The sequence below is a fragment of the Lissotriton vulgaris genome, chromosome 11 (genome assembly GCF_964263255.1).
Source record: "Lissotriton vulgaris chromosome 11, aLisVul1.2, whole genome shotgun sequence".
NCBI classification, from domain to species: Eukaryota; Metazoa; Chordata; class Amphibia; order Caudata; family Salamandridae; genus Lissotriton; species Lissotriton vulgaris.
This window is the reverse complement of record NC_141699.1, coordinates 989,125,019-989,151,460: the sequence shown is the minus strand read 5'-3', so window position 1 is coordinate 989,151,460 and position 26,442 is coordinate 989,125,019. Positions and strand designations below refer to the sequence as shown.

General features: G+C 43.2%; 1 protein-coding gene across 1 annotated transcript in view; it reads right to left on the bottom strand.

Moving 5' to 3' along the window:
* The window catches only part of LOC147683825 (uncharacterized), a 1,174,400-nt gene that overhangs the window by 439,562 nt on the left and 708,396 nt on the right, over positions 1 to 26,442 (bottom strand). Inside the window, exon 5 of the mRNA XM_086944225.1 lies at positions 20,802 to 20,872. Coding sequence (XP_086800351.1) covers positions 20,802 to 20,872 — 71 coding nt within the window. The remainder of the gene's footprint in view (positions 1 to 20,801; positions 20,873 to 26,442) is intronic.

The window sequence follows — 26,442 nt, the reverse complement described above, 5'->3', positions numbered from 1 at the left end:
CCCCCAACACTAGTTTCTTGTATGTGTCCCACTTGACTAAGTAGTCATATATAGTGGATCTGCCGTGGGTGTGGGATGATTTTTTTTAATTTTCAGGTAAAGCAGGCTTTTAACCGTGAATAGTTAGAAATTGGGATGAGTCTAATTGAAAATCTGATTGGAAAAAGGATTGCACAGTTCCCTCTGAAAGAACTTGAGCTATTCTATGAATAATGTCTTGCACGATGCTGGTGCGGTTTACCTCAGAGAAAGGATCAGCGAATCCATCACAGCGCATTCCCTTCGTTTGTTCTCCGACACCTTGCAAGAGTGCCCCGGATCAATCGTCTTAGAGTAGGCGGGAGATCCTTTTCTTACTTGGGGACCCTCTACTGGAACAAACTTCCAACAGACCTCCGTATGGACAGTAATCTCAATGCCTTCAAGAGGAAACTGAAGACATGGCTCTTCAGGCAGTCAATCTAGGTTCCTTGGTATGTTGCCCTTAGCCTCAGTGCCGGGAAACTTGGTTGAGTAGCCGTGCCTTTTACAAATCAGGTTAACATAATATAACATGAATCCCACTGTGAATCCATTTCAGCCAATCCAATGGCTTCTTGGACAGTTAAATCTCAGAATTGTTCCTAAGAGGGCTTGAAATATGCAAGAAGGGGTGCTTCACAACCCCCCAATGCGCGTGTCATGGATAGGGTCTGGTCCAAACTCTCTGTTGAGAATTGGATCTCCAAACTAGAACATTCCTACCCCCTCCAGTTCTTGACCCTGTGGTTGCAGATACGAACTTTGAAAACTGGCTTACCAACTCACTTGACTCTATTCTCCCCAAAATTATTCAGAAAAAAGAGAAGAGAGCTGACTCTGCCCCCTGGTACACGCCCGAGCTGAATCTCCTAAGAAAAGGATGTAAGAAGCTGGAGCGCTCCTGGAGGAAAGACTGGGCGGGATCCAGCAAAGATGAGTATCGCACCGCCATTAGAACATATAAGGCTGCCCTTCGCAGCACCAAGAGACAATTCTTTGACGAAAGAATTAAAAATTCTTCTAATTCTTCTAGAGAAACTTTCCTAATCATCAAGGAACTGCTCAAGGTGCCTGAACCCCCTCTGGTGCAAGACATCTCAGGGGCCAAATGCAACAAATTGGCGAACTACCTTGACGCCAAAATTCATAACATCTTAGCCACCCTGCCCCAAGTCGACCAAGGAATAGATATAAGCAGTCGGCTAGCAACACCCGACATTCAGCTCGATGCCTTTGGTCCAGTATCAGTGGAGGAGGTACTCAAAACTCTGGCCGTCATCAAAAGCGGTTCTCCTAGTGACCCGGTACCCATGTGGATCCTGAAACAGATTGCAACCACCATTGCTACACCAGTTACTGATCTTATTAATGCCTCGCTTTCGCAGGGAGTGGTTCCACCTGGCTGGAAAGGAGCTATTGTGAAAGATCTTCTTGAAAAAACCTCTCCTAGACCCGGCGGAATCGGCCAATTATAGGCCAATTTCACTACTCCCTGGACTTAGCAAGGTCACGGAAAGACTAGTTAATCAAAAACTTTCCCATTTCCTAGAGTCCAATGGCCTTCTCCGGAACTCGCAAACTGGCTTTCGCCCTGGACAGGGTACGGACACCGCCCTTCTGGCAGTCGTTGAGGAGGGCAGATGCATTTTGGATTCAGGAGGATCAATGGCAGTGATCCTCCTGGACCTAAGTGCAGCTTTCGATACTGTTAATCATCAGGTCCTAATTCAGCGACTGACAGACATAGGTGTGGTAGGGACAGCCTTGTCCTGGCTTACTTCATTCCTTAGCAACCGCACCTTCCAGGTCTGGGAGAATAACTCACGATCGGCGGCAATCCCCCTCCAGTGTGGGGTGCCACAAGGCTCATCCTTAAGCCTCACATTATTTAATGTGTACATGGCCCCACTGGAGGAGGTGGTGGCCCCGTTTGGAATCAAAATCGTGAGCTACGCTGACGACACCCAACTGCTACTAGGGCATAAAGGGTCCACACTGCCTTCGAACATCTGGCCCACTTGTCTGGGGGAGCCCCCCTCTCCAAAAAATGAGATCAAAAGCCTGGGGGTCTGGATGGAAAGGGATCTTTCATTTAAGACCCAAGCTAAAAAAATGGCGGGAGCCTGTTTTGGCCTCCTCCGATTGGCTCGAAAAGTTCTGCCACTTCTTCCGCAGCCTTCTAGGAAGCTGCTGATCCAAGGACTTATCCTGTCCAGATTGGATTACAGTAACGCTATCTTCCTTTGTGCACCGGAAACCACATTTAACAAACTCCAACAGATCCAGAATGCTGCAGCAAGGCTTCTCACGGGCTCTTCAGTCAGAAAGTCAGCTAAACCAGAACTTAAGCTGCTGCACTGGCTTCCGATATGCGAAAGGGTAACATTCAAATCCTTATGTATTGCACACAAACTGCTGCAGGGTAAGGGGCCCCCCATTCTGAAGAACTTAGTCGTACCCTATAAAGCCAACAGACCACTCCGTTCAGATTAAGCATGGGCAGAAAATCCGTTCCGCTCGCGGATTTCGCGGATTTTCGGTAAATTCGCAATCCGCGAGATTTGCGAATTTCCCGCAAAATCCGCGAATGGAAATCCGCGAACGGGGATTGGGTCAAAAGTTCAAGCTGACTTTTGTAACTCTTTTAGAATGGCGCCAGCAAGCTGCCAGAGCCATTCTAAAATAGTTACAAAAGTCAGCTTCAACAGGAAGCTCTAATAGATAAAGTAAAGCAGGTGCTGCTCAAATTCAGTTACACAATCATTAATCACCCCCAAACTTGGGGTGATTAATGATTGTGTAACTTAATTTGACCTTCAACTGGAGCACCTGCTTTACTTTATCTATTAGTGCTTCCTGTTGAAGCTATTTCTAGCTATTTTAGAATGGCGCTGGCAGCTTGCCGGCGCCATTCTAAGTGGGGCTGAGGGCAGAAGGGCACAAAAGTGGGACAGAGGGCAGAAGGGGACAAAAAATGAGTGGGGCAGAGGGCAGAAGGGCACAGAAACAAGTGGTACAGAGGGCAGATGGGCATAAAAAACAAGAGGGTGGCAGTGATTAAGCAGGCAAAAAAAAACCTGCGAAATTGCAGAGCACCTCGCAAACACCCGCGAACACGCAAAGCGCCTCGCGAAACACCCGCGAACACGCAAAAATAAAAAAATCCGCAAATTCGCGCGAATTTGCGAATTTTGCATTATGCCAATTCGCAAATCCGCAAATTCGCAAATTGCCAATTCGCAAAATTCGCCCATGCTCAGTTTAGATCATGAACGTCTGGTCACTGTGCCCAGAGTAAAAAAGGCACACACAGGAGGACGGCGATTCTCGGTAAATACAGCTAAACTGTGGAATTCCCTTCCCTTGAAACTTCTAGCTGAATCCTGCCATCTGCGGTTTCGGAAACTCTTGAAAACCCACCTCTTTCCTTAATCATTTCTAACTATTTCTCTGGTATTCGCACTGGTCTCTCTGTTCTGGTTTAGCGCTGGGATGCTTCCGGGTAACTACGCGCTCTATAAATCCCCCATTCATTCATTCATTCATTCATTCTCTAAGGACATATGAGAAGCTGCCCATATCTTCTGTGTCCATTGCAAGTTTGTATTAGGATCCACATGGGTAGCAGTAAGTTTGCTGTAGAGAACTGAGGTTCCTATTTTGCTATCTTGCACATAATGCTACAGTAATATACCCATGCATGGCATTCCACTCTGTATTAGAAGTGGTAAGTTAGTTGGGAAAGATGTTGCACCATATTATACACCTCAATATTCGGGTGTTGTAGGCCTGCAAAGGTAGTGATGCACGTAATTTTATGCTTTGTGGGCTGGGTGTGGTTCTGTGCCAAATATATTCCTTGATATGTTGGTAAATAAGGTAGAGTTTTGTAATGGGCACCATGGATTTTCAACATACTAAAACCTAATTACACTGAGGAGCAAAAACCATCTTGAAGGTCTGGGTGAACACCACCCGGTGTTCCTGACCGAAACGTCCTTGAGTATCTTGTCAAAAAGAACATCTGTGTTATCCTTTGTCATTCCCAATAGGTCATTGCCCACCATGATACCAAGGTTCTTCAGTTTAGTCTGTATGCATTGGAACAGCAAGTCCCGTAAAGACTAAGCCATTGTGGATAGAGTCATGGGAAGAGCTTCCTTTGAATAATTGATTCAGTATCCTTGACATAGAAACATGTGAGATAGTCTGCATTAGAGTTGGAATTGATGAGACCAATGTTCTTCAGGTGAATAGGATGTAATCTGTACAGAAAATTATTTTAAGATTACCAGCCACGGTGTCAAAGCTAGCGATGTCCTTTGAGTGACGTATCGGAATAGCCAGGGACTTCCAGGCGAACTCAAATAGCAAAGGAGACAGAGAGCATCCCTTTTGAATCACTCTATGGATCATAAAAGCACCACAAAAATAACCCATTCCAGGTGACAAGAGCTGAGGGTCTACTGAAGAGACCGTAAACCATGGATAGATCAGCCCAAAAACATAAATGGTACCTTGGATGTTCACTTTTACTAAAACGTAACTGCAGTCAGAGATGTTGTGCGGTAGGGTTTCGCAAAAAACGTACGGCCACTCCATATTTCCTATAGGGTAATGGAGAGGGTGATAATGGGTCCCCTAAAGGGTCAGTGCCAGAGACCACTTTTACAGATTTTACCCAATTCCGTCTTTGTTTCTCAGATTCCTTCTGGGAGAGACAGGTGTCCTGTAGCATGACTGCATATGTTTTTTTTACCTAAGTATGTCAGTGCTTTTTTGCTCTTGATGTAACTGTTAAGACTATTATTATTAGGAGAGAAGATCTTGAGAAGCTTCATCTTATGCATTTTGATGGTTCAACAAGGAGTACGGCAAGTGATGACGGTACTGTGAAGAAGAAGTTTGGCTGAATGCATACTATAATTCAGGTCAGGACAAAATATTAATTACTTCGGTGTAGTTGGCCTAATTTTGGCAATTTGACATAATGAAATTTACACAAAATTAGTTAGATTATGCTATTACACCACATCAAGCAATTTGGGGGAAACATATTAACACAAGAGGGACCATTCAGGAATTTGTTTAACACACGCTACATTGATGTAGATTTTTCTACCCGAGTGGACAATTCGGGTAATTGCTGAGAGCGAAACTATAAATGCAAATGCGAGTGGCTGTGTTTTAAATGCAGTCGAGTGGATTTTCAATAAACATTACGGCTATATCTTTTTACATCTGTTGACCTTTTGGAAAATTTTGGGATCCAAAACTACAAATCCGGATGTGAGTGGCAGCGTTTTGAATGTGATCTATGGTTAGAGTGGCAGACCCTGATGCAGAGGTCTGGTCCGGGACCAGGGTTCAATACCCGCCTCGGCGGGTCTTGGGCTCAATTTCCTCGGACCTGATAATTCCCGCCTCGGTGCCTATTCTAATCATGGGTCCCACTCTGCAACTCTGGGCAATAGCTTGCTTAATCTCCGCAACGGCCCCAACAGCGCTGGGATGCCTGGCTTCACCTTGGGGGTGCCCAGGAGTGGACATTCCTCAGGGAAAAACCAGGAAGGGTTCCTAAGCGGTATACGGACAGCGCCGGGACACCTTCGTTGGAGGTAGCTGTGCGCTTTACAAATGGCATTTACATACTACATATTGCAAATCAACTCAAAATTATATTTTCAAGTTGAATCTTTACTGGAATGGACCGGTCAGGTAAATATTTGAGGGTGAGATGTATTTTGCATAATTACTTGTCAATTTGCGCAATTCTGAGATGATTTTAAAAATTACGTGAGTTCTGCATACCCCTAGTATAATGTTCGTATTGCAACAGTGGATCAGAGAGGGGTACTAGAGGGATGGTGTTCTAGCAACAGTGTGAGAATCAACCAGTGGATAATGAGCACGATTACAGTAGAAAAAGAAAGAGAGCAGGGGTGTGCTTTAGAACATAACTAACCAAAACTTTATAAGGGTGTCATCTAGAAATCACTCCCACTGCTGTTTCAAAAGAAGCCTGTAGAAAAAATACTATGCTGTCATGCTAGTATCCATCTTGAGCATATTTAGTGTCTGGGGCAAGGTCATGTTTAGAGGTGGGCGGAACTTGTGGTATTTGACTCTGTGGAATTCCATAGAGTTACAGAAAACTCTGCGAGATTCCTCATAGTTCTGGCACTGGGTAGAAATAGGCATGTTGAGCCTCTTGTGCTGGGATTTAGTGCTGGGAGAGCATTCTGTGCTGAAAAATCAGTGCAAACAGCACCACATGGTACACCAGAGGGCACAGTTACTTGAGTTGAATTTGCTGCTGCTCAAGTAGATCTTCTACTCAAGTGGCCACCTTCTGACCACAAACAATCGTGACTGCCCGCGACCACCCGGGTTGGAAACATCTCACTGGATGCCCTCCTTGTGACAGAAAATCACTTTAGGGGATGTCGAATCTCACTCGCCAACTTACCATTTTGGTGTGTGCATGAGAAAAGATTCTGCCACGGCCGATTGGAGGAATTTGGCCAAAACTCCTAGTTACAAGATGAATGTAGAGTCACCAAAATCCTGCATATTTCGTCAGCGGAAGGAGACATTCCACCCACCCCTACGATGCGGCCGCGATTCCCCTGGTGTGCTGTAAACAGCACGAACAGGGGCGGGCCGTGACGAACCCCAGCCGTCATCAGCACACGAGCACCGTAGTGCATGACGGCTGGGGTTCGTCATGAGCATGGAAGGGGTTAAGTGGGTTAGATAAGCTATCTCTGTCCCTTGGTGGTTGATAGTGACTTTTTTTTTATTGCGAAGGATATTCATGTTACACTGGCTTATGACTGGTGATTATGTCGGTGACTGATGGAGCAGGTAAATTAGACATTTTAGGAGGTGTTTTGGATTCTTGCAGTGGCAGTATCCCTTTGGGAAGATTGAAAGGATTCCAGGAACATATACAGGCCGAGCGGGTTATAGAATTCTCAGGTTTTTCCATCAATTGTCATTAAGATTACCGTTGGGTCCAAGAAGCCATTCCAGAGCTCTTTTTGTTTGAGATTAGGTCATAAAGAGAGGAACATCTTGTGGAGTAGGTGATTATCATATGGGAAATCCTCCTTTCTAATCAAATTGCCCATGTTGTCTAGCGGTGTATGTATTACCAGTCTGGTAAGCTAAGGGTACAAAAAGCACATTATTACTAGGTCGCAGGCAAGGCATACCTGTTTGTGGACTGTGCTGTCTGCAAGATGCTTATCAGAGGAGTCAAGTTATTCTGTGAACCTTGACATTTCCACCAGCATATTTTTTTCAGATCAGATATTGCTTCTATTGACACCATTTCCAATGATGTAATAGAGGTCTTAATAATTGCTACTGAGGCCGTTTCTAGATCCTCAGGTTTTTGTTGGTTCTTTTTGTTCTCAGTACTTGTCAACACTTCAGATAATGACACTTGGCTTGATTCCTTTGCCCGAAGATCTCAGTGTAGGATGAGAGAGAGAAGAAACACTTAGAAACAAAAGAGGTGCAGTGTTTTGGTGTGCTAGCTAAGCATGGAAGCGGTGAGCCCCACTGACATATATTGTCAAGCCACATCTCTGTAGAGGCCTGGGTAATGGCGTGCATTGTTATGAGAAGCAAAGTTGCATTGTCTTATAACGGCCTAGACGTAGATAGGATAAAGAGGTGAAAGATTCATGAAAGATCATGCTCATCCGAGGACCCATTGCAGGTAGATGTTCGCCAACTTTACAAGAGCTGGAAAATCTACTGGACATTGGAGTTTCTGAGCCTCTATTAATTGTTGCTGGCGATTTCAATGTCACCTTTGAGCCATAAGCTAGGGAGGACACATGTGGTACAAGGGAGGCAGATGAGTTATGGCTATGTGACCCCCATCAATCTACTTCCCATCAAGAAATGGTCACAAGCAGATTTACAGCTTAATGCTTTAACACTTGAGTACGGATTGAGGGCTGCCAATGGCCGCACTAGGTCAGATGTATGGAGAACAAATACATTTAACAGAACCATCAACTTAAGTCGTATCGATTACTTTTAGTTAGATCTGAAACTGTCGCCGTTGATGGATGATATGATGGTGGGGACTACCAATAAGGTATTTCGGTTCAGCCAGAACTTTAAGGGGCTCAAAAGTAGTCACACTCTTATTTGCCGATGCCACATTGTTGGTGTCTAAAACCTGAGTGGTCTACAGACCCTTCTGGCTCGCTTTGAGGCCTTTTGTACCATGCGTGGGTTGGAGATTAACACTGCGTAAACCAAGTGCTAATGATTAATCCCCACAAAACATTTAACGGCAAGCTTATACTGGAAAGAGTGAATACTTTTTAGTACTTGGGAATTACCCTTTCTGACGATCGCTCATGGAACCCCCATATAGTCAAGCGACAGATAAAAGGGGCTCTGATCAAGGAGCATAGGTCTTCTATCACTAGACTCATTGCAGCTCCGCTCCACATCTATGATCATAGGGCAGTGAGCTCAGCACTCTGGGGGTATGAAACTTTGAATGGTCCGGACCTCGGAGAACACATTTTTGAGAGCCCTGGTCTCACTCCCTTACATCCGCTTAGGCTGGATATTGGCAGAACCACTATTGCTGAGAAGGCTATGCTCCAACCCCTCACACCAGAACCTGGACTTCCATGGGAATTCACAAGGGCATATTATCAAGCCCATTATCGCCGTTTAGCAGCTATTTCCCGCCGCGAAAGTGGCGATAATGTTATTGCAGTTCTTGATAATATGGCCCTTCGTTTGATAAAAAATTAACCCGGCTCATTGGGAATGCACCTGGAGTTTGTAATTAGGTTCTTCCACTGCACGAATTTCCAACCACCCATATAATAAGGATTGTTTGCAACACGGAGCAAAGCCCCTGGATGCGAAAATGCCACAGCCTTGCATTTGAGAAACTTCAAAGGGGTAAAATTTAGCAATCTCTGTGAAACAGACCCACCGTACGGAGATAAAAAGGCAGCCATTGGATATCTTACGGAGTATGTCATGTCTTCAAGCAGTGCCAAAGCTCCAGTCCAAAATTTCTGATTTCTCATTTTCCAGTGTATAAATAAATTTGAATATCTGAGGTAATCCTAAAGCAATCTATTTTACTTTTTAAAGTTTGTGTGCTTTAATCTAGTACACCAGACGCTAAAAATGTAAATACATATTAATTTGAATGTACTAGCATTGAAGAATGCAAACTTGATAGTGTATTCTATTTTTTACTAAATGAAAGAAATGCTATTGTACAGACTTCCCACAGGTGGCGCCACACGGCCAAACAATGTATGTATTCCTTTATCCGGGTTAGAAATGTTTGCACGAAAACCGAACTTATTACGAGATTCAACACGCCTGCAAAATGCTAGTTTTGTTAATTTTCTTTTGACAGGTTTCATTAACAGGTACAACTCTTGTCAAGTGTTTTTTTCTGACTATGTATGAGCATGGAAAGACGATCTTTGATCCCAAAACTCACGCACACAATTGTTGGCTTGATGAAAGCAAGTAATATTCTAAAGAGAAGTTCTCCTTCAATGTTTTTCATGACCTTATAATTTCGAAGCAACACGTGTTGCCAATTCTGTTTGATGCTAAATTTAGAGTAGCATCAGACATGCAGAAAACAAACCTTGGGAATTATTTACTAGGGGCTGAATAGGCATTTGGGGAAGCGCAGCTGCACAATATTGCAATGCCCCTGCAGGCTTTTATAATAGTAAGCAAATTGCAACAATTGGGAGATGAATCTTACGGCCACATGCATCAAAGTAAGGTTTTGCGATTCCTTATTTGCGATTTTTAGGGAATCGCAAATAAGGAATCGCAAAATGGGATGCATGATTTAAATCGCATAATATTTGCGATTCGGTAAAAATTGCAATTGATCGCATTGCGCAACCTAGATCGCAATTGATCGCATTGATTCCTATGGGCCAAAAGGCCCATAGGAATCAATGGGAAGGCATTGACATTTTGCGAATTTCACTTAGCGATTCGCAAAATGTTAATGCATTCCATGGGTGCAGGGGGTGGTCCAAAGGACTCCCCCCTGCACCCCTGAAAGGTATTTTGAAGTGCATGTTTCACACACACATGTCCTAAGGACATGTGTGTCTGTAACATGACAGTGTTTTAAAATGCAATTTTGAGCATTTTAATACATTTTCGCAAATTACCACGAGGTTCACCCTCGTGGTAATTTGCACCCCCTAATTGCGAATTCGCAATTTGAAACACTATCATGCATTGCTTTTAAGGAATCGCAAATTTGCGATTCCTTAAAAGCAATCGCATGTTTGGAAATCTCTAAAAATAGCGAATTTCACAAAAATGCATGATGCATCCCAAAAACTTATTCAGGAATCGCAAACGGCCGAATTTACCGATTCGCACCGTTTGCACTTCCTAAATAGGTTGATGCATGTGGCTGTTTGTCCCGTTCCTGTTTTTGGACTACATAAATGGAATAACCGAACATATAGCAAGGGCGGGGAAGACGTGCAAAGATGGATGAGCGATCAGTACCCAGGGCACGAGTCGGGGATACACGCGGGTGGACGGCGTCCAACCACTCTTTTAAGAGGGTGGACGCTGTCCACCCTGCCAAGAAGTTGAGCCCCACAGTAAAATAAGCTGAACTCGTTCCGGTGTAAGTTTGAGACACCAGGATTCATGCAGCAGCGCCTGCTCGTTATCTGCTTCCTTCCGAGCAGCAATGTTCAGACGGGGAGGGGGTTTAGTCATTTGAGACTCCACCTGGGCCATAACAAAGGCTGAACTTAAGGGGCCATTTGCCTTCTTTTCTCCGAGTATGGAGGTTGGGTTGGGGCTACCTGTAGCCTCACATCTAGATGTAAATGCAGAGGAAGGGAAACAAAAGCAGCAGCTTGTTAGCACTTCAAAGGTGCTTAAGAGAAGCATGATGTTGACATTGTTCGGACCCCCATATATAATAGATATTCATGCACTGTAAGAATGTCAGATGTGTGACTCTGTCCCAGTGCAAAAGGACAATTTAAATGCCTGTATTTTTTATTTGTTTTACAGCTCTATTCATCCCAACGTAAGGTGTCAGAACGCTTTACAGCAAACATATACATTATATTGACAATAAATCACACAAGTTTGCACATAATTGTACAGGATGAGTTACATAAGACAGTGAGGGTTACTGGGTGTAGGAGTCACATATCATCCTTCATAGCTCACTGCTATACTAGAAGGATTACAATGCAACTCCATGTCTTCTGCCTAAACTTGTAGTGTTTGTGTGTATTCTCATGTGTTCAAATGTACTCATGATATTCTTGCTAAACATATGTGTGAGGTCTTAAGATCTGATGTCACTTCTTGTAAAGTCACTGCACTACGCCCAGCGCAGAACTAGCAGATGTGATATCACTTCCGCTGATGTCACTTCCTGTGATGCCACATGTAATGTCATGCGCCGTGATGTCATGGGCCGTGATGTCATGTGCCATGATGTCACCTGCCTATTGCTATAGTCAGTCCCCCCAACTTCTTTTTTTTGGACTTGTGCCCTAACAGTACCCATACTTTTATACACAGATGATGCAGTCTTGATAGCCCGTATGCCAAATGGCCTTCAGAAGTTGTTAGATTATTTATGGAATATATGTAGGGCTTGGGTCTAGCATTGAATCAGTCGAAATCGTACACTTTGACACGTGGGCCTCTATGCACAAAAACTAAGCACTTCAGAATGGGGTTTGGGGGGACACTTCTTAAAAGGACAAGCAAGTTTAGTTATTTAGGAATAATGTTTAGCTCCTCTTTAAGGTGGAAAGCACATCTCAACAAAGGGGAAGGAATACGGAAGCCGTCTTCTGATTTGCCTGGATAAAAAAAAGCCTTTAGCACAGATGATAGCCCTGTTTAAGCCAAAATGCATCTCAGGCGCTCTCTATGGGGCAGGGGTGTGGGGTATCAAAATGGGGATGTATTACAATGTATAGAAAATGGCTTTATATGCAGACTGCTGCAGTCCCTAAGAAGAACACAAATTGTGTTTGACATGAGGAGTTGGGCATACCTTTTACAGGGGACTAGATAAGAATTGCCCCCCTTCTTTTAACGACTAAATATTGGCAGAATCCAGAGACGGGCTGACAAGAGTGTGGACTGCTCCCCTCTGCAAAATGTGAACAGAATAGCGGCGCTACTACCTAATGTAAAACCATGATTTCAAAAATTGGGCCTAATAGAAATGTGTACCCCCCACCCCAATACATTAGGGCAGATGCTAAGGCCATTGTGAAAAGTCTCCAAGCAGTGCATTGTTTGGATGAAAGATTACAAGCGTCTTGAAAATGAGAACTGTTGAGGTCTATTCCCAAATAATAATGTTTAAAGATGTTGAACCATACTTGGGGGCTCATTATGATTGCGGATTTCCCGCATCCTCCGGGCCGGCGGAAGCCACCGCCGGCCCGGAGGATGCGGGAAATCCGCTGCGGAGCCTCCACAGACCCACCGCCAAATTAGGATGGCTGGTGGGTCTGATATTCTGTCCGCAGCTTTTCCGCCGCGGTCGGAATGCGACCGCGGCGGAAAAGCACTAACATGTCTGGCGGTGTCTATCAGACACCGCCAGGCATATTAGGATGTCTGCAATACAATGCTTTTCCACGGCGGTAAAGCCGCCGTGAAAAAGCATACGGACCTTCACTTCGGGGGCCCGTTGCGGGCCCCCTGGGTGAAGGGGTGGTCGGGGGTGCACATGGGGGGTACCTATGGTACCCCCCTGCATTTGCGTTCACATTGCAGCAGGCACCGCGCGGTGCCTGCTGCTTTGTGCACGCAAATGCTGTGCATGCATTTTTAACATTGCGGCGGGTGCAGCTTGAAGCTGCACCCGCCGCAATGTTAAAGATTGAGGATGTGACCGCCACCCTGGCGGTCACATCCTAATCTGCACTGAGGGAACGCCGCAGCCCCTGCGGACGTTCCCTCATTCTCTGGGGTCGCGGACGGACTCAAGTCCGTCCGCGATCCTAATGACCCCCATGGTACGGATACAGAATGCAACTAACTCATCGATTATATTTAATGTATTTTAGATTAAATCTCATTCGTTTTAAAGTTGTGTTCCCAATACAATGTACAAAGCAGCATGATTTAGCCACATGCCATTGCAACAATGTTTCAAAGCAGAGCAGGTGCCACTTTACACTATTCTGTCCTTTATACTCCAGTCCAAGAGTTGCCATTTTAGCACCATTGCCGCGGCAGGCAGAGGTTACGCTACATCTGACAGCAATGGAGTTTTTACATAAAATATGCTCTGAGACACGTCATGCAGTTTTACATTTTTTCGAAATGTGTTACAAATCAGAAGACGCTACGATCTTGAAACCAACTGATGAATGGATTTCGCAAAATGTATTTTATGATGAATCTTATTATAACTATTGTTTTCGAACAGCTTTTCGAATATTATCAAAGATATTGGCTTTTTTTACATAATAATCCAATGACCCTTTGAAAAACTTTTATTGTGTGTTTTTTAATGTTTTGATATGCTTTTACAGTAAAAATGCAAAATAAAGATAGATTGATTGATACGATTGTTTGCGCCAGATAACGGTGCACGATGCACAACACCTTCACAAATAACTTCCTGTAGTTTCAAAATAGCTAGGTGATATGAAATGGACAAAAACCTTCACAATGAGGTCAATTGAAGAGTTTGGTGGTTGGTTAAGGTAGAGATCCCAGGGTGGTGCTACTAATGCACTGGGCGCAGTGCATATTTTATGCACCAAGCTCAATGTACAAGTTGCTTGAATTTTCTTTCCACAAAACAGGGTTGTTGCATTGTTGGTTGGGGGCGGGGAGACATCTGTTATTTGGTGTCTCTTAGCCCTTCCATGAAAATGCTTTGAGGGCCTACACCTTTACTGACATCACATTAAATCTGGTGATTTGTCCAGCAGGGAAGCAACTAAATTGGATGAGCTGCGTTAAGGGAAAACCGAACAGCACCATAGCTACTACAATTGGCCTGTTGCTGCTATTTTCCCTTGCACTGGAGCTCAAATTAGACAGTCTGATGTAACATGGTGCAGAGATGAGAGTGTGTTGTCTAGCATAGGATTGATACTTGGCTGATGAAGGGGGCAAAACCTCGTAACTGGTCCCGGGATGCTTGTTTCCGGTCCAGGGAGAATCTGGCTTGGCAATTCGGGCTGGACTGTTCCCATGAGGAGCAGGATCAAGACTGATTTGCATATGGCTGGGTCCAAACTGGAGTGGCATCTGATCAAAAGAATGATGGATTTAACCCACCTCTCTTGACCGGTGGGGTGAATGTTTGATTTGTTCAGCATTCCGCCTATCATTTGTTTGTGCAGCATTGTTCGCCCTAAGTGGGATGGGAATGCCCAGATGTAGGTCGCTTGCTCGCTGTGCTACTGGATTTAAGCTAGCCTGGCAGATGAGGGGTGTTACCCCAAAACCAGTCCCAGTATGCTTGTTTCGGGTCTAGGGAGGACTGGACTGTTTCCACGAAGAGTAGAGTGACAAATGATTTTCATATGGCTGGGTCCAAACTGGGGTGGCATGGTTAGCAAAAGAACAATGGATTTAACCCTGATCTTTTGACTGGGGGGTGAATGTTTGATTTGTTCACTATTCCGCCCATCATTTGTTTGCACAACACTTTTGAAAAGTGGGCATTTCTTTGTGCTTTACAGTTTGACTTCATTCGACATCTGAGCCTGTATGACAGCTACACTTGATGTGCACTTTCCAGAAAGCTATAACACAGGAAGGGTCTGGTGTGACAGGATTACATCTGCATTCACCTGCATACTGATGGTCATCCTGGGCTAGGCGAGAAAGAGGGCATTCACACTTTACAACTGAATAGGCTGTGTCCTGCCCTCACACAAAGGACTGAATTACCCCCCTGATATCTGGAGCCAGGGTTGAATTGTAAGGAAGTGTTGTGCACTTCTAAGGTTTCTTTTGAAGTCAACTCTTGCACAAATACATTTTGGAGTATAAGTAGAGGGGCTCAGGATCCCATGTTGGGGAAAGTACTTTTGAATCTGAAACTTAATCTCTGTTAGAATGACTGCTGTGCTGCTTAAAGGACTCATCTGGACTTCTTTTCTGCTTGTTGCTCTGCTGCCTGCTTACTGCTGTGCTGATTAAAGGACTCAACTGACTGGTTTTCTGCTTGTTGCCCTGCTGTCTGCTGCTCCCTGACTCTGGTCTAACCAGACACTACGTGAGACTTGTACACAGACGCTGCTGGCTCTGCATGTGGTCATTGCCAATGGAATGCGTTGTTCCTAGGAGAAACCACCATACTGTTACCTACCATATGTGCTGGCCTGTTGCTGCAACCTTTCTTTGTGCCCTGCTTTGAGTGTTCTCCAAGGACATGTTGGGTTGTCCTTCCCCCGGTCACAGAATCCCCCAGCCATCCAAGATCCCTTCCCTGTCTGGCCCTGCCTTGGGACTCAGGAACTGAGGAGTCTGGCAAGGGGGTTTTGACACAACTAACGTATGCTGAGCACTTCACTTCCACTGCTCTTTTTGGACAAAACAAGTGCTTAGCAGTAATAATGTCAGGCCTGTCATTTCATTGGACATTTCTGTCCAAGAGGTTGAATCTGGCATTGGAGCTAGTAAGGGGGGCAAGGCCCAGGGACCCGATGGGGTACCGATAGGGTACCGATCGATGTTTATAAAGCCGCCCCAAAGATGTGGAGCCCTGTGCTGACCAAAGTATTTAATGTGGCTGTGTGTGCGGAGGCACCAAATACATGGGGGGAACCCATCATAATCCCAATATATATAAAGGGCAGTCGGGCAGACGCAAAAAACTATCGCCCAATCTCTCTCCTTGACTCGTCAGTAAAGATCATGAGTCGAGTCATGTTGGTTAGATTAGAAGAATGGGTTGAACAAGAGGGTATCCTGGCAGACAGCCAGTACGGATTTAGGAAGGGTCGGGGTACTCTCGACCAGTGCATTAACCTTGAATAATTGATTGGCAAATATACGGAAGCTATGGAGGGTTCATTATATCTTTGCTTCGCCGACTTTAGTAGTGCCTTTGATATGGTGGACCATTCTATACTATGGTCAACACTGCTACAGCTTGGAGCACCGGAGGGTATAATCTTTTTTCTAGCTAGGTTATACGGAAAGCTAGAAACCTCTGTGCGCTACGGCACTAAAGATGAATGCACCCCTAAGTTCAATGTCAAGCGAGGAATAAGGCAGGGGTGTGTACTAGCCCCTCTTCTTTTTATACTGTTTATTAATGAAATAGATACTATTTTAAAAACATCGTCACATCTGATGAGATTTGTCAACTGGAGATGAACAATATGGTTGAGAGGTTTAAGGCTATCCGCCACAAACACTTCAAAAGGCTGTCACCCGTTGTGGGAACATGACTCGTGATGAACTTCTACAGGTTCGTACTAGAACTGAGAACACCCGGATGGTAGTTGTGTCTAAGTATACTGTATTGAGCAAACAATTCAAAAACATCATTTCTAAACACTGGACACTACTGAGCTTGGAGCCTGATTTTCAGGGAGCCTTCGCACAACAACCGTTGTTTGCATACACAAGGGGAAGAAACCTGAAAGAGATGCTATGCAAACCCAAATCTGAATGCCAACCGGTGACCTTCAAGGGTCTTCGACCTTGCTACAACTGCAGCAATTGTCACAACTGCATCTTGGGGAACACTGTCAATCACCCAATGAAGGGTTACCCGATCAAACTACGTGTAAATGCCACTTGCAACTCTGCGAACGTCATTTACTTGCTGAAATGCCCCTGTGGCAAGTGTTACATTGGGCATACTGAGCGGAAAGTCAGGACACGCTTGTTGGAACACAAGAGTAACATAAGGACTGGCAATCTAAAATCTACTGTTGCTGCACACTTTGTGGATCAAAAACATTCAATTGCTCAGTTGAAATATCAAATATTGGAGCAAGTACCAGTGACACATGACAACAAAAAAACTTTATTGAAGAGAGAGGACTTTTGGATCCGCTACATGGCGACTATGCAGCCACACGGGCTCAATGATCGCATGGAATTTCTATGTTATCTCTGAATTATCCTATATGTGCTTATCAGTTTTCACCTGCTGTTTATGCTCTTGTTTCTTTTTCTTTTTTTTTGTTTCTTTCAGTCTATTCTTCATTTAGCTTGTCCCTATCTTCTATCTATTTATTTTAATGTTTCTGTTCGCATTACTGTTGATGTTGGATGTATGGGTTCATCCTCGAGTGTTGTCATGTACTTTTCACCATTTCAAGATGGCGCCCATAGTTGGACGCTACATTGTCCCTCTTCTATGTTCACGAGTGTTCATTAACCTGAATCACACGCGGCGCGTTTGTATCTCTGCCACCGATGCTGAACTTGTGATTGCGCTGACAGCGTTCCCTGTAAGTACCTCCTGGGAGGACTGTTTTCTAACTTGCTGTGAGCAGATTCACGGTCCGTTTTCGAACCGCACGCTGCATAACTTTGGGTTTATTTCGCTCCGTTTCTCACACACTGTAACATGGTGTTTAACATTTTACATGCATTTTGTTATCTTGCTTGCTGGGAGTCTGGGGTTCTAGCGGTTTCTGTCCGCGATGCTGCACCATTTATAGTATTGTTTTACTTGCGCATGAACTGGTTCACGTGGACTGTCTTTTTTATCTTCTTCATGTTTTCTTACCTGGTGTATGCACTTTGGGAAGTTTGGTTCTTGTGAGGCACAATACCTTGTGTTTGGTTTATTTGTGTACTTTGGCTGCTGATGCACAGCGATAGTTCAGTATTTTTTGAATGTGTAGTAATCTTTGATTGTGTATGAATTTGACCTTATGATGGTGTTTCCTTTGTTTGTAGAGCTACCCCTGAGGAAGGGCTACGTTTCAGCCCGAAATGCATTGGGATCATTGAATATTGGATTATAATTTGGTGGATGATGTATATTACCAACGTTTGGAATGTGATGACTTATACATGGAGTATAATGTATACGTATTAAAGATGAAGAATCACTGAATCTTGTGGATTGAACTTTGGAATGAATTGTGTCTTAAAACTTTAGACCTTTGTGTCAACATTGTGCAGTGCACTGGGGAGTCTGCCTCTTAACGGGGGGAGCCTTGTATTAGTCTTTGAAAGTTACGCTGACCGGCACAGACAGCGTCATCCCTGGTTGCACGCCACACATCGTTACCTGGTGTACCTACTGATTACCTGCAGCTGTGCAAATACCTCCTTTCAATCTTTGTGAGATTGGGCGTTGCATCAAAATCTGTGGGTTTCTGCAGTGATATGCCAAAGTAATGCCCCAGTAACTTCTCCTTGATGCACAGTGACTCAAAGCAGCACAAAGCTCTTCTTGTGCTGAGAAAAGTGCATTCTACTAGGGCAAAATATGTTTTGCATTGGAAAATGAATACTAACGCATCAGTTTGTGTCACACTGTGTCACTTTGTGATGGTACAAGCAAATCTAGGTCAAGATCTAAAAAAATTAGCAAGGCATCCTCAAACAAGGGTCATTCTGGAATCTTCACTGTTGGTAATGATAGTCTTGCTGAATTGGTCAAAGACCATGATATATTTTTCTTTTCACTGGTTGACCCTCTTCAATGAAGTAGCAACATTGCAAAACTCAAAGCAGAGATGGCGATCATTACTCTTTCTGTGTGTGGTGGAGCACTTTCGTGCTGCGTTTGCTGGGACCCCTATCCAAAAAAAAGTGCAATTATTGTGAATATTAAATGGCTAAACAATGTAAAATGTTTACGTACGTTAGGAACAGGGAAGTAGGTCTCAATGGGTTAGGTCCAAGTGTGATTGATTGCCCACCTCACAAGGCCATAGGAGAAGAATTATTCGTAATATGCCGCAGAGGCACCGCCAGCATATTGTGCGCCTCTGACCACTGTGCCACCGCCAGGGAACACCGTTCCCTGGTGGGTGTAGCGGTCCCTTGGTGGTCACACCACAGTAGTTCTAATACAGCAGTCAGATCACTGGTGTGGCGGTCAGCGACCGCCACTGCACCTCCACCAAGGGTTCATCAAACTCATAATCAGGCCCTGAGTCTACAGACATTTATAGGATACCAGGTTTGTGCAAGACTACAGTGTCCTGACAGGTCCATTAACATATCTGCCACAGATTTCATTAGAAACAGGGCCAGATATAGCCTCAGGAGATCTGAGTGATGTAGTGGTGGTGTTAAATGGAGTTGCCAGTTAGAGTGGTATTTTTGAGGTTGCATGTGATATTGTTGATTTGTGGACTGCTCCACTTGCAAGCATTGAAGCTGAGGGCTGTATGTGGTTTGACCCATTTAACCTTGCAACACTATAGTTTAGTGATCTTGCTCCATCAGTGAAACTATCTCATAAATGCTGTTGGGTTCCCAGTAGTAAGTTGTATTAATAACACAGTCCTGTTACTTCAATCATCCTGTAGGGTAGAAAGACCCCTTCACCTCAGAGTTGGGGATGTTTGAATAATAAGTTATAAAGAGGAGGGTGTGCAGTGTATTGTTTTGATTCCCATGGCTAAGTACTGACAATCTAATCATGAATTTAGTGAATGAGCAAGCAAACTCCACCTCAGTGCGAGGGAGGTTTGGATATTCTCATCTTTCATGTTTTAAAATTATTTTTGAAAAAATGTCTGTTAATGTGTGTGTTTCTCATCTATTATCTGTAAAAGCCAGAGCCCAAACTTACAGAACAGGGCTGCCAGAGTAGGACATCTTGTGTTTTCAAGTATGATCAATATGCAGGTTTCCTTTCCATTTAGTTCTGAACTTCTACATATGTTATTGTTCCTTTTGTAAGTCATTCATTTTCTCATCCTCCAACTCAACTTTGTCAGAGCGATCTCCAATGTTTGGTCCACCTATACAATATTGTTCTTCAAGTGTTAATAAATAAATGAAATATTTCTTATTAGAAAAACTCAGCCTGAGCTGCTCTTCTGTGATGGGTACTTAGAAAGCAACGGGACAATATACAAGTGAACTTTGATATTTATCACTGGATTATGCCAGTATCTGCGGGTAAATAAGTGTAATAGGTGTGAGTTACACTGTATTTACAATAAATGTAAAAACTAACATCTCGCAGCGAAATAAGCATATGTAAAATGTTCACATGTACATAAGTCGCACACTCTTAAATTGTCCATCAACGTTTCACACTGCGTTACCCCAGCTGATGCATGAGAGGAGTGGACATTAAAATCCCTTACATATGTGGTGCAAACAAATATGTAACTGTGGACATTTACAAACATTTGAAAGTGCATTTCTAAACACTTAACTGCAAACTTAAGTTACAAATGAAAGCCTCAGATGTAACTGCTGCAGAACGTGTGAGAAGAAGCACCGATCACCTCAGTTTCACTGGGCAGAAGTGGAGGAAGAAAGGACGTTAAGGAAAACAGTTTTAAGAACTAGAACATAGTAATACTTTAGCTAAAAATATTTCACATTTCCTAATCCAAAAATTACGCGTTTTACTCAATGTGTGAAATACTCAGTTTATGGCTGGAAAGGCACACATGCATAGACTAAGCAGTTTACTTGTATTAAAGCTCATCGAACACATATCACTGTCCTTTTAGCCAACAAAAGGTAAGTCCACATTTGCAGACATTTGACTAATGACAACTTCATAAGTAGACCACAAAGCAGAACTTTACAAAGTATAAAGTACTGACCGTGAGCTTCATTCGGTATTGTATGAAAGCTTCTTGACATAGAAAGTAATTGATGCTTAGTCCGTAAAAGGCTGGAAGAAAAAAGAAAAGGGTTGAAACGAAATTAAACATAGGTAGATTGTACAATCTGAATTATATTGATATGTGTCCACATGTTTATTTGTGTGATCTCTACTGATTAAAACTCTGATACTCAGTTTAAGAGCTTACAATTTTATCAATAACCATTGACTTTGCGGCATATAAATGTCTCTGTGCAGGTGGCACATAGGTATGCCCCAGATTTCATTTCTAAAATGTTTTCAAATTCTCCTCACTGCAGTACTTCCTGTAAGGCAACGCACTGAGGGTCTCACATAGGTTAGGTATAATCACATTGTTTCCCAACTTTTGTGATTGTATGCTGTAATTGTATTTTTCTACATATTAAAGTTATTATGAAGGTTGTAACATATAGACATTAGAACATTTTGTTAAATTCTTTAAAGTCTTTTGTAACTTTTGGCCTGACTGGAGGTTTATGTGATGGTACCATGACAACATAGACATCTTGTTAAATTAATACATTTTTTAAATACTATTGATTATTTCAGTTATCAATGGTATTCAGTAGGGATTTACAGGACATTTGAATGGGAAACCTTAAATCATAGGGTAAATTACTTGTTCTCATACCTAACAGCATCATACAACAGCCAGAGTATTTTTAGGAATATAAACCAATAAATAAAAAGCTAATTGTTTACATAGCATTCATAATTCAGCCCTATGTTGTTCATTAGTCTAAAACTCGCTGTTTGATTATAGTTGCTCAAATGTGTTCACAATAAGAAATTATGCATTTTTGCAGAATTTCGACATTTGCATAAAATTATGCTAATAAAAAAATGCCAAAACTGCAAAATATTCAAAATGTATGATACTTTCCATGGTGTTCTATGGCAACCTTGATACCATAGAACCCAAATAGGACAAAGTAAAGTTCGCAAAAATATGGCACTCTGATCTCTTGTTTATGACTCTGGTAAATCAAAAGAAAGCTTAAATAACCATGGAATGTTGATTCATAAACATTTTAAGTGCACCAGTAGTGACATGATGCACCCTTTGACCTTCAGGGCTGACCTCTTGTCTCATAAGACACCCATCAATCGCCTCCTATGTACTTCAATATTATGGGTAAACACAAGGAGTTGAACATACATATTTTTAAAGCCATCCTCACTTTCTTTTCGCTTGGCCTCCTGGCTACCACAAGGTTAAGTCAAGGCATGTAACTGCCTGTTGTACTTTAGGATTGCAATCTAATTTGGCCATATGCAATAGCAAACTGTCTATGCCCCACTGAAAACTCTTACTGCTATAGGTCTATTGTCTTCTGCCAGACTTTACATCTGTGACCAGCAGCTACAGGGCCACCTGGCACTGGAAGTTTGAGAAAGCTAGGCGTCACATGCTGGGTCTGTGATGGAAAGTTCACCGCACTCAGCTTCCGTGACTCTTGGGCTAGGCATGAATGAGTGGTCAAAGAGTGATGAAGGCTGAGTCTTGGTATAGCAGATCCCAATTATCACATTTGCAATAGAGAAGTCAATGACCAGTCAAAGATGTAGTTATACAACACTTTGATGTTAACCTAAATAATATAGAATATAGAATGTACACTGGAACAATGGGATGAAGTAATAAAACCCAGGGTCTAGCAAGCAAAATATATAATATTAATGATCTCTAGATACATGAGAAGGGAATCACAAACCCTGCACATACAGTACAATAGTATGCTATAGTTTACAGAACATTAGAAAGAGTACAAAGACAGTCATAGAAGAATGGATGATTGAAATTACTAGTCGATCACAATCAGCACATCACAAAAAGAGGATTCACAATTATATTACCAAAATAATACTTTGTCATGGCTTTACTTAGGTTCTTTTCACAACTCTACTGCTCCGAGACACATCAACACAGAACAAGAACAAAGGAAAATAAATGGCAAATGATTGACAGTATACTTTTAACCTCAAAGGAAGGATTAGGGGCCCGATGTAGGTACCAAATACCGATCGGAAACGGCCGATTTCGGCCGTTTCCGACCGGTATTTGGCCTACTGAGATGTAGGGGACCTTTTTTTGTCCGATTCGGTATTTTACCGATTCGGTAAAATTACAGAATCGCAAAAATACCGAATCGGTAATTTTACCGATTTTTTAAATTTGGGATGTAGGTGGGACTACTTTCAGTCCCACAGGCCCTTCAGATTCGGTATTTTAACACCCAATCCAATTGGGTGTTAAAATACCGAATCCAGGTGTGCATGCACATGTGTGCATGCACACCTATGCCATGTGACAGGCAGACATGCCCTTAGGGCATGTCTGTGTGCCACATGGCTCACATGCCTTTTTTTGGGGTGCTGGAGGGTGTCAAAGTGGCACCCCCTGCACCCTTGCACAAATCGGTAATTACCGAATCGGTAATTACCGATTCGGTAATGCCCATTGATTCCTATGGGCTTCAAGGCCCATAGGAAGCAATGGGGGATACCGAATCGGTATTTACAGAATCGGTAAATACCGAATCTTACAGATTCGGTATTTACCGAATCTGAAATACCTACATCTCCCCCCCTCTAATTTACCACTTCATAAATACCGATTCGGTATGATTCGGTATTTATGAAGTGGTAAATGTAGATTTACCTACATCGGGCCCAAAGTACCTTGACATTTGAAAGGTTATTCACAGGTTCAGAAAGGTACCCCTTCTAACTGGGTCATAGAATAGTGATGTTGGTCACTGACAATATGGATATGATGCTACTCCACCCAGAGGGGGGAACCAGCTGTTCAGACCACTGCTAGGCCAAAGTGAGAGAGAAGAGGAGACTAAAGGCATTAAAGGCTGTTTGAAAGCCATCCATACCCTTCTATGCCCAGCTACTTGGCTGGACAACCAGGTGTCTGAGTACCTACACAACAGTAAGGACAAATGATTCACAGAAAAATCAAAAGGTAGTACAGCGAGGAAGTGTGATTGGCAGACAGCTTCACCCTTCACCTTACCTTCAAAGCAGTATATTTCTTTGGCTGTCCTTCTTGGGTCTCTGGTGGGTAAAGATTGATTCCAGGTGCTATATCAATGCTAGACTCCCAATAAACCATGAATACACTGCAACCTGCCGAGAGCTGTGCAAAGGGTTTTAAGAGCCCTTCTACGTTGAGACTACAGAGTAGTAAAAGTAATTGAAGATTTCCTATCCAATGGCACACCAAAGTATCTCAGAGGAGCACCAACTCTCTAGTTTGCAAATTCGCTAGAGATCAGGGGACATATTTAGCAGACTTTCACTCAGCACGCTGCAGTAAGCCAACTTGCTGCATTGGGCTGCATGAAAGGGCAAGGGTAGAAATGTGCTGTATTTAACATTATACAGCACATACTTGCTCTCTGTCTGTGCTTGCACACAATGTGCTGCTTAGCGCCAATGTAGGCACCCTTGCAGCATGGTGCCTGTTTTGGGTGCATGATTGTTTTAGTGTGGGAAGGGGCACCTTCCTGCACAAAAAGAAATCCCCGGAAGCCTTTTCCTCTTTCTAAGTGCCCTGCCACTTAGAAAGAGAAAACAACAAGGAGAAATAAATGCATTTCTCCTCATTGTGCCTCCGATGGGGTGGCATACAATCCTGACACATAACCAGGACTACCACTCTTGGTAAATCTGGTAATCCATCAGCATACCTGGGTGGATGATTGGGAACAACAATGCTCTACCCATTTAATGCCCTCACCACGCAGTGTAACACAAGGCAGTAACTTGTGCTGCCTTGCTTTGCACTAAATTTACCAAGCCAATTCTCATTGTAAGTTTTGTGCTGCCCTGCATTGCCTTCCATGGCACAGGGTGATGAAAAACAAAAGCCCCCAGGGGTCCACAAATTGGGCCAAGACGCAAACAAAACAAAGAACAACAGCAAAAAGTGGTGCGGTGACACAGCTATTATTTCTTGCCTTTCTTGAAAATAACCAGACAAACAGAAGTCACTTAACCAATGAAGCTATAACTTTTTTATTCTTCTACTATAGCCTCACAGCCTGCCGTAGCAGGCTATACCGGCTATTAAAGGCCCGCTCCCGTGTTAAAGGCCCGAGTCGAAGGCGAGGGTCTTTAACAAGGGACCAGGACCTTAATAGCCAGTATAGCCCTGCTACGAAGGGCTATAAGGCTATTAGAACATTCTGCCACTAGAGGGCAGAATGTTCTAACAAATAAAACTAAGGCCTCTCGAAGCTTGAGGGGATTTAAAACCCCTCGAGCTCTGAGAGGCCTTTGTAAAACATTTAAATGTTGCTCTGCTGGCCTTTATCGGCCCGTAGAAGCAGGGAGCACTCCATTTTCTACAATGGAGCTCCGAACATTCCAATGTTCTGATACACTGTAGATGCCAAGTATGATCCTTGGCTAGCATATATCTTATACCTGAAAGAACCATTAATATTAGGACAAGCTCATGCCTTTGAATAGAGTTTGGCAGTTGACCTAGAAAATTGAAATGGGATTTCCATTCAGCTTAAAGCAGTCCAGAGAAATTCTTAACCCACCAGGTCATAGACCTTCATGGCATATAAAAAAGAATGTGATCATTCATCACTTCATTCACAAAACGGATAGTGCATTCACCAGGGCAGCAAATGTTAATCCTGGAATAAAACCAGTTTTACTAGGCCAGGTGTCTCCAACCAGTCCATCGTGAGCTACATGTAGATTGCAGACACCTTCCAAGAAGCTCGCGGCCTTGAGTTGATTTGTTAATAGGCACAGAGTCCCATTTTACTTTTAAAGTTAAGGGAAGGCTGTGTATATTTTACATTATTATCATCGGGCTGCAGATAGCAGGACCTAAAAATGAGCAGTGCTCAGTCAGATTTATGACCCAGGTTGGGGCATAGAGTTGAAGAACAGATGCACTGAGTTAATTAACTCTTAAATAAAAGACCTTGTCAACTCAGTATTGGAGTGTGGGAACAAACTTATGTTTTGGAATGCTTTTTGGGTGGGAGAAATGAAAATGAAAAGTTACCTTAATGATTAAGTTAACTCTTCATTTTTATTTTCTCCCATTTTAAACTGTCACATTTACAAACAACAGGACTAATACTGCAATTTGTTTAAATGGGAGAAATCTCAAGTGAAGACAAATATTTCAATGAAACATTAAGAATTATTGTCTTCCTCCACTTTCACTTAACCCAATTATGTCTTAATGTTTTCTGAAGAATATTTCGTCAATTTCAGTTCCTCCTACTTAAACAAATGGCTGTATTTTATAAATATGGCATGGTGTGTCTACAGGCCACTGGGAGCAAGATGTCTGGTGTTTGTAAATGGGACACTTAGAACTGGGCAAAAATGTATATCATGGAGTCCATGTAAATATAAAGTTAACTCTTCACTTTAACGCCTTAACCGCAGCGGTTTTTCCGCCGCGGTGCAGATGTTCTAAAGGGTGGGCGGGGCTCCATCAGCCGTTGGCCGACGGCAGCACTAGGGAGGTAGTGCTCCCGTCGGCCGTTGGCCGACGGCAGCACGCAAGGGGTTAATGTCCTCCTCTTTCAAAGTGTTGCCTTTACATACAG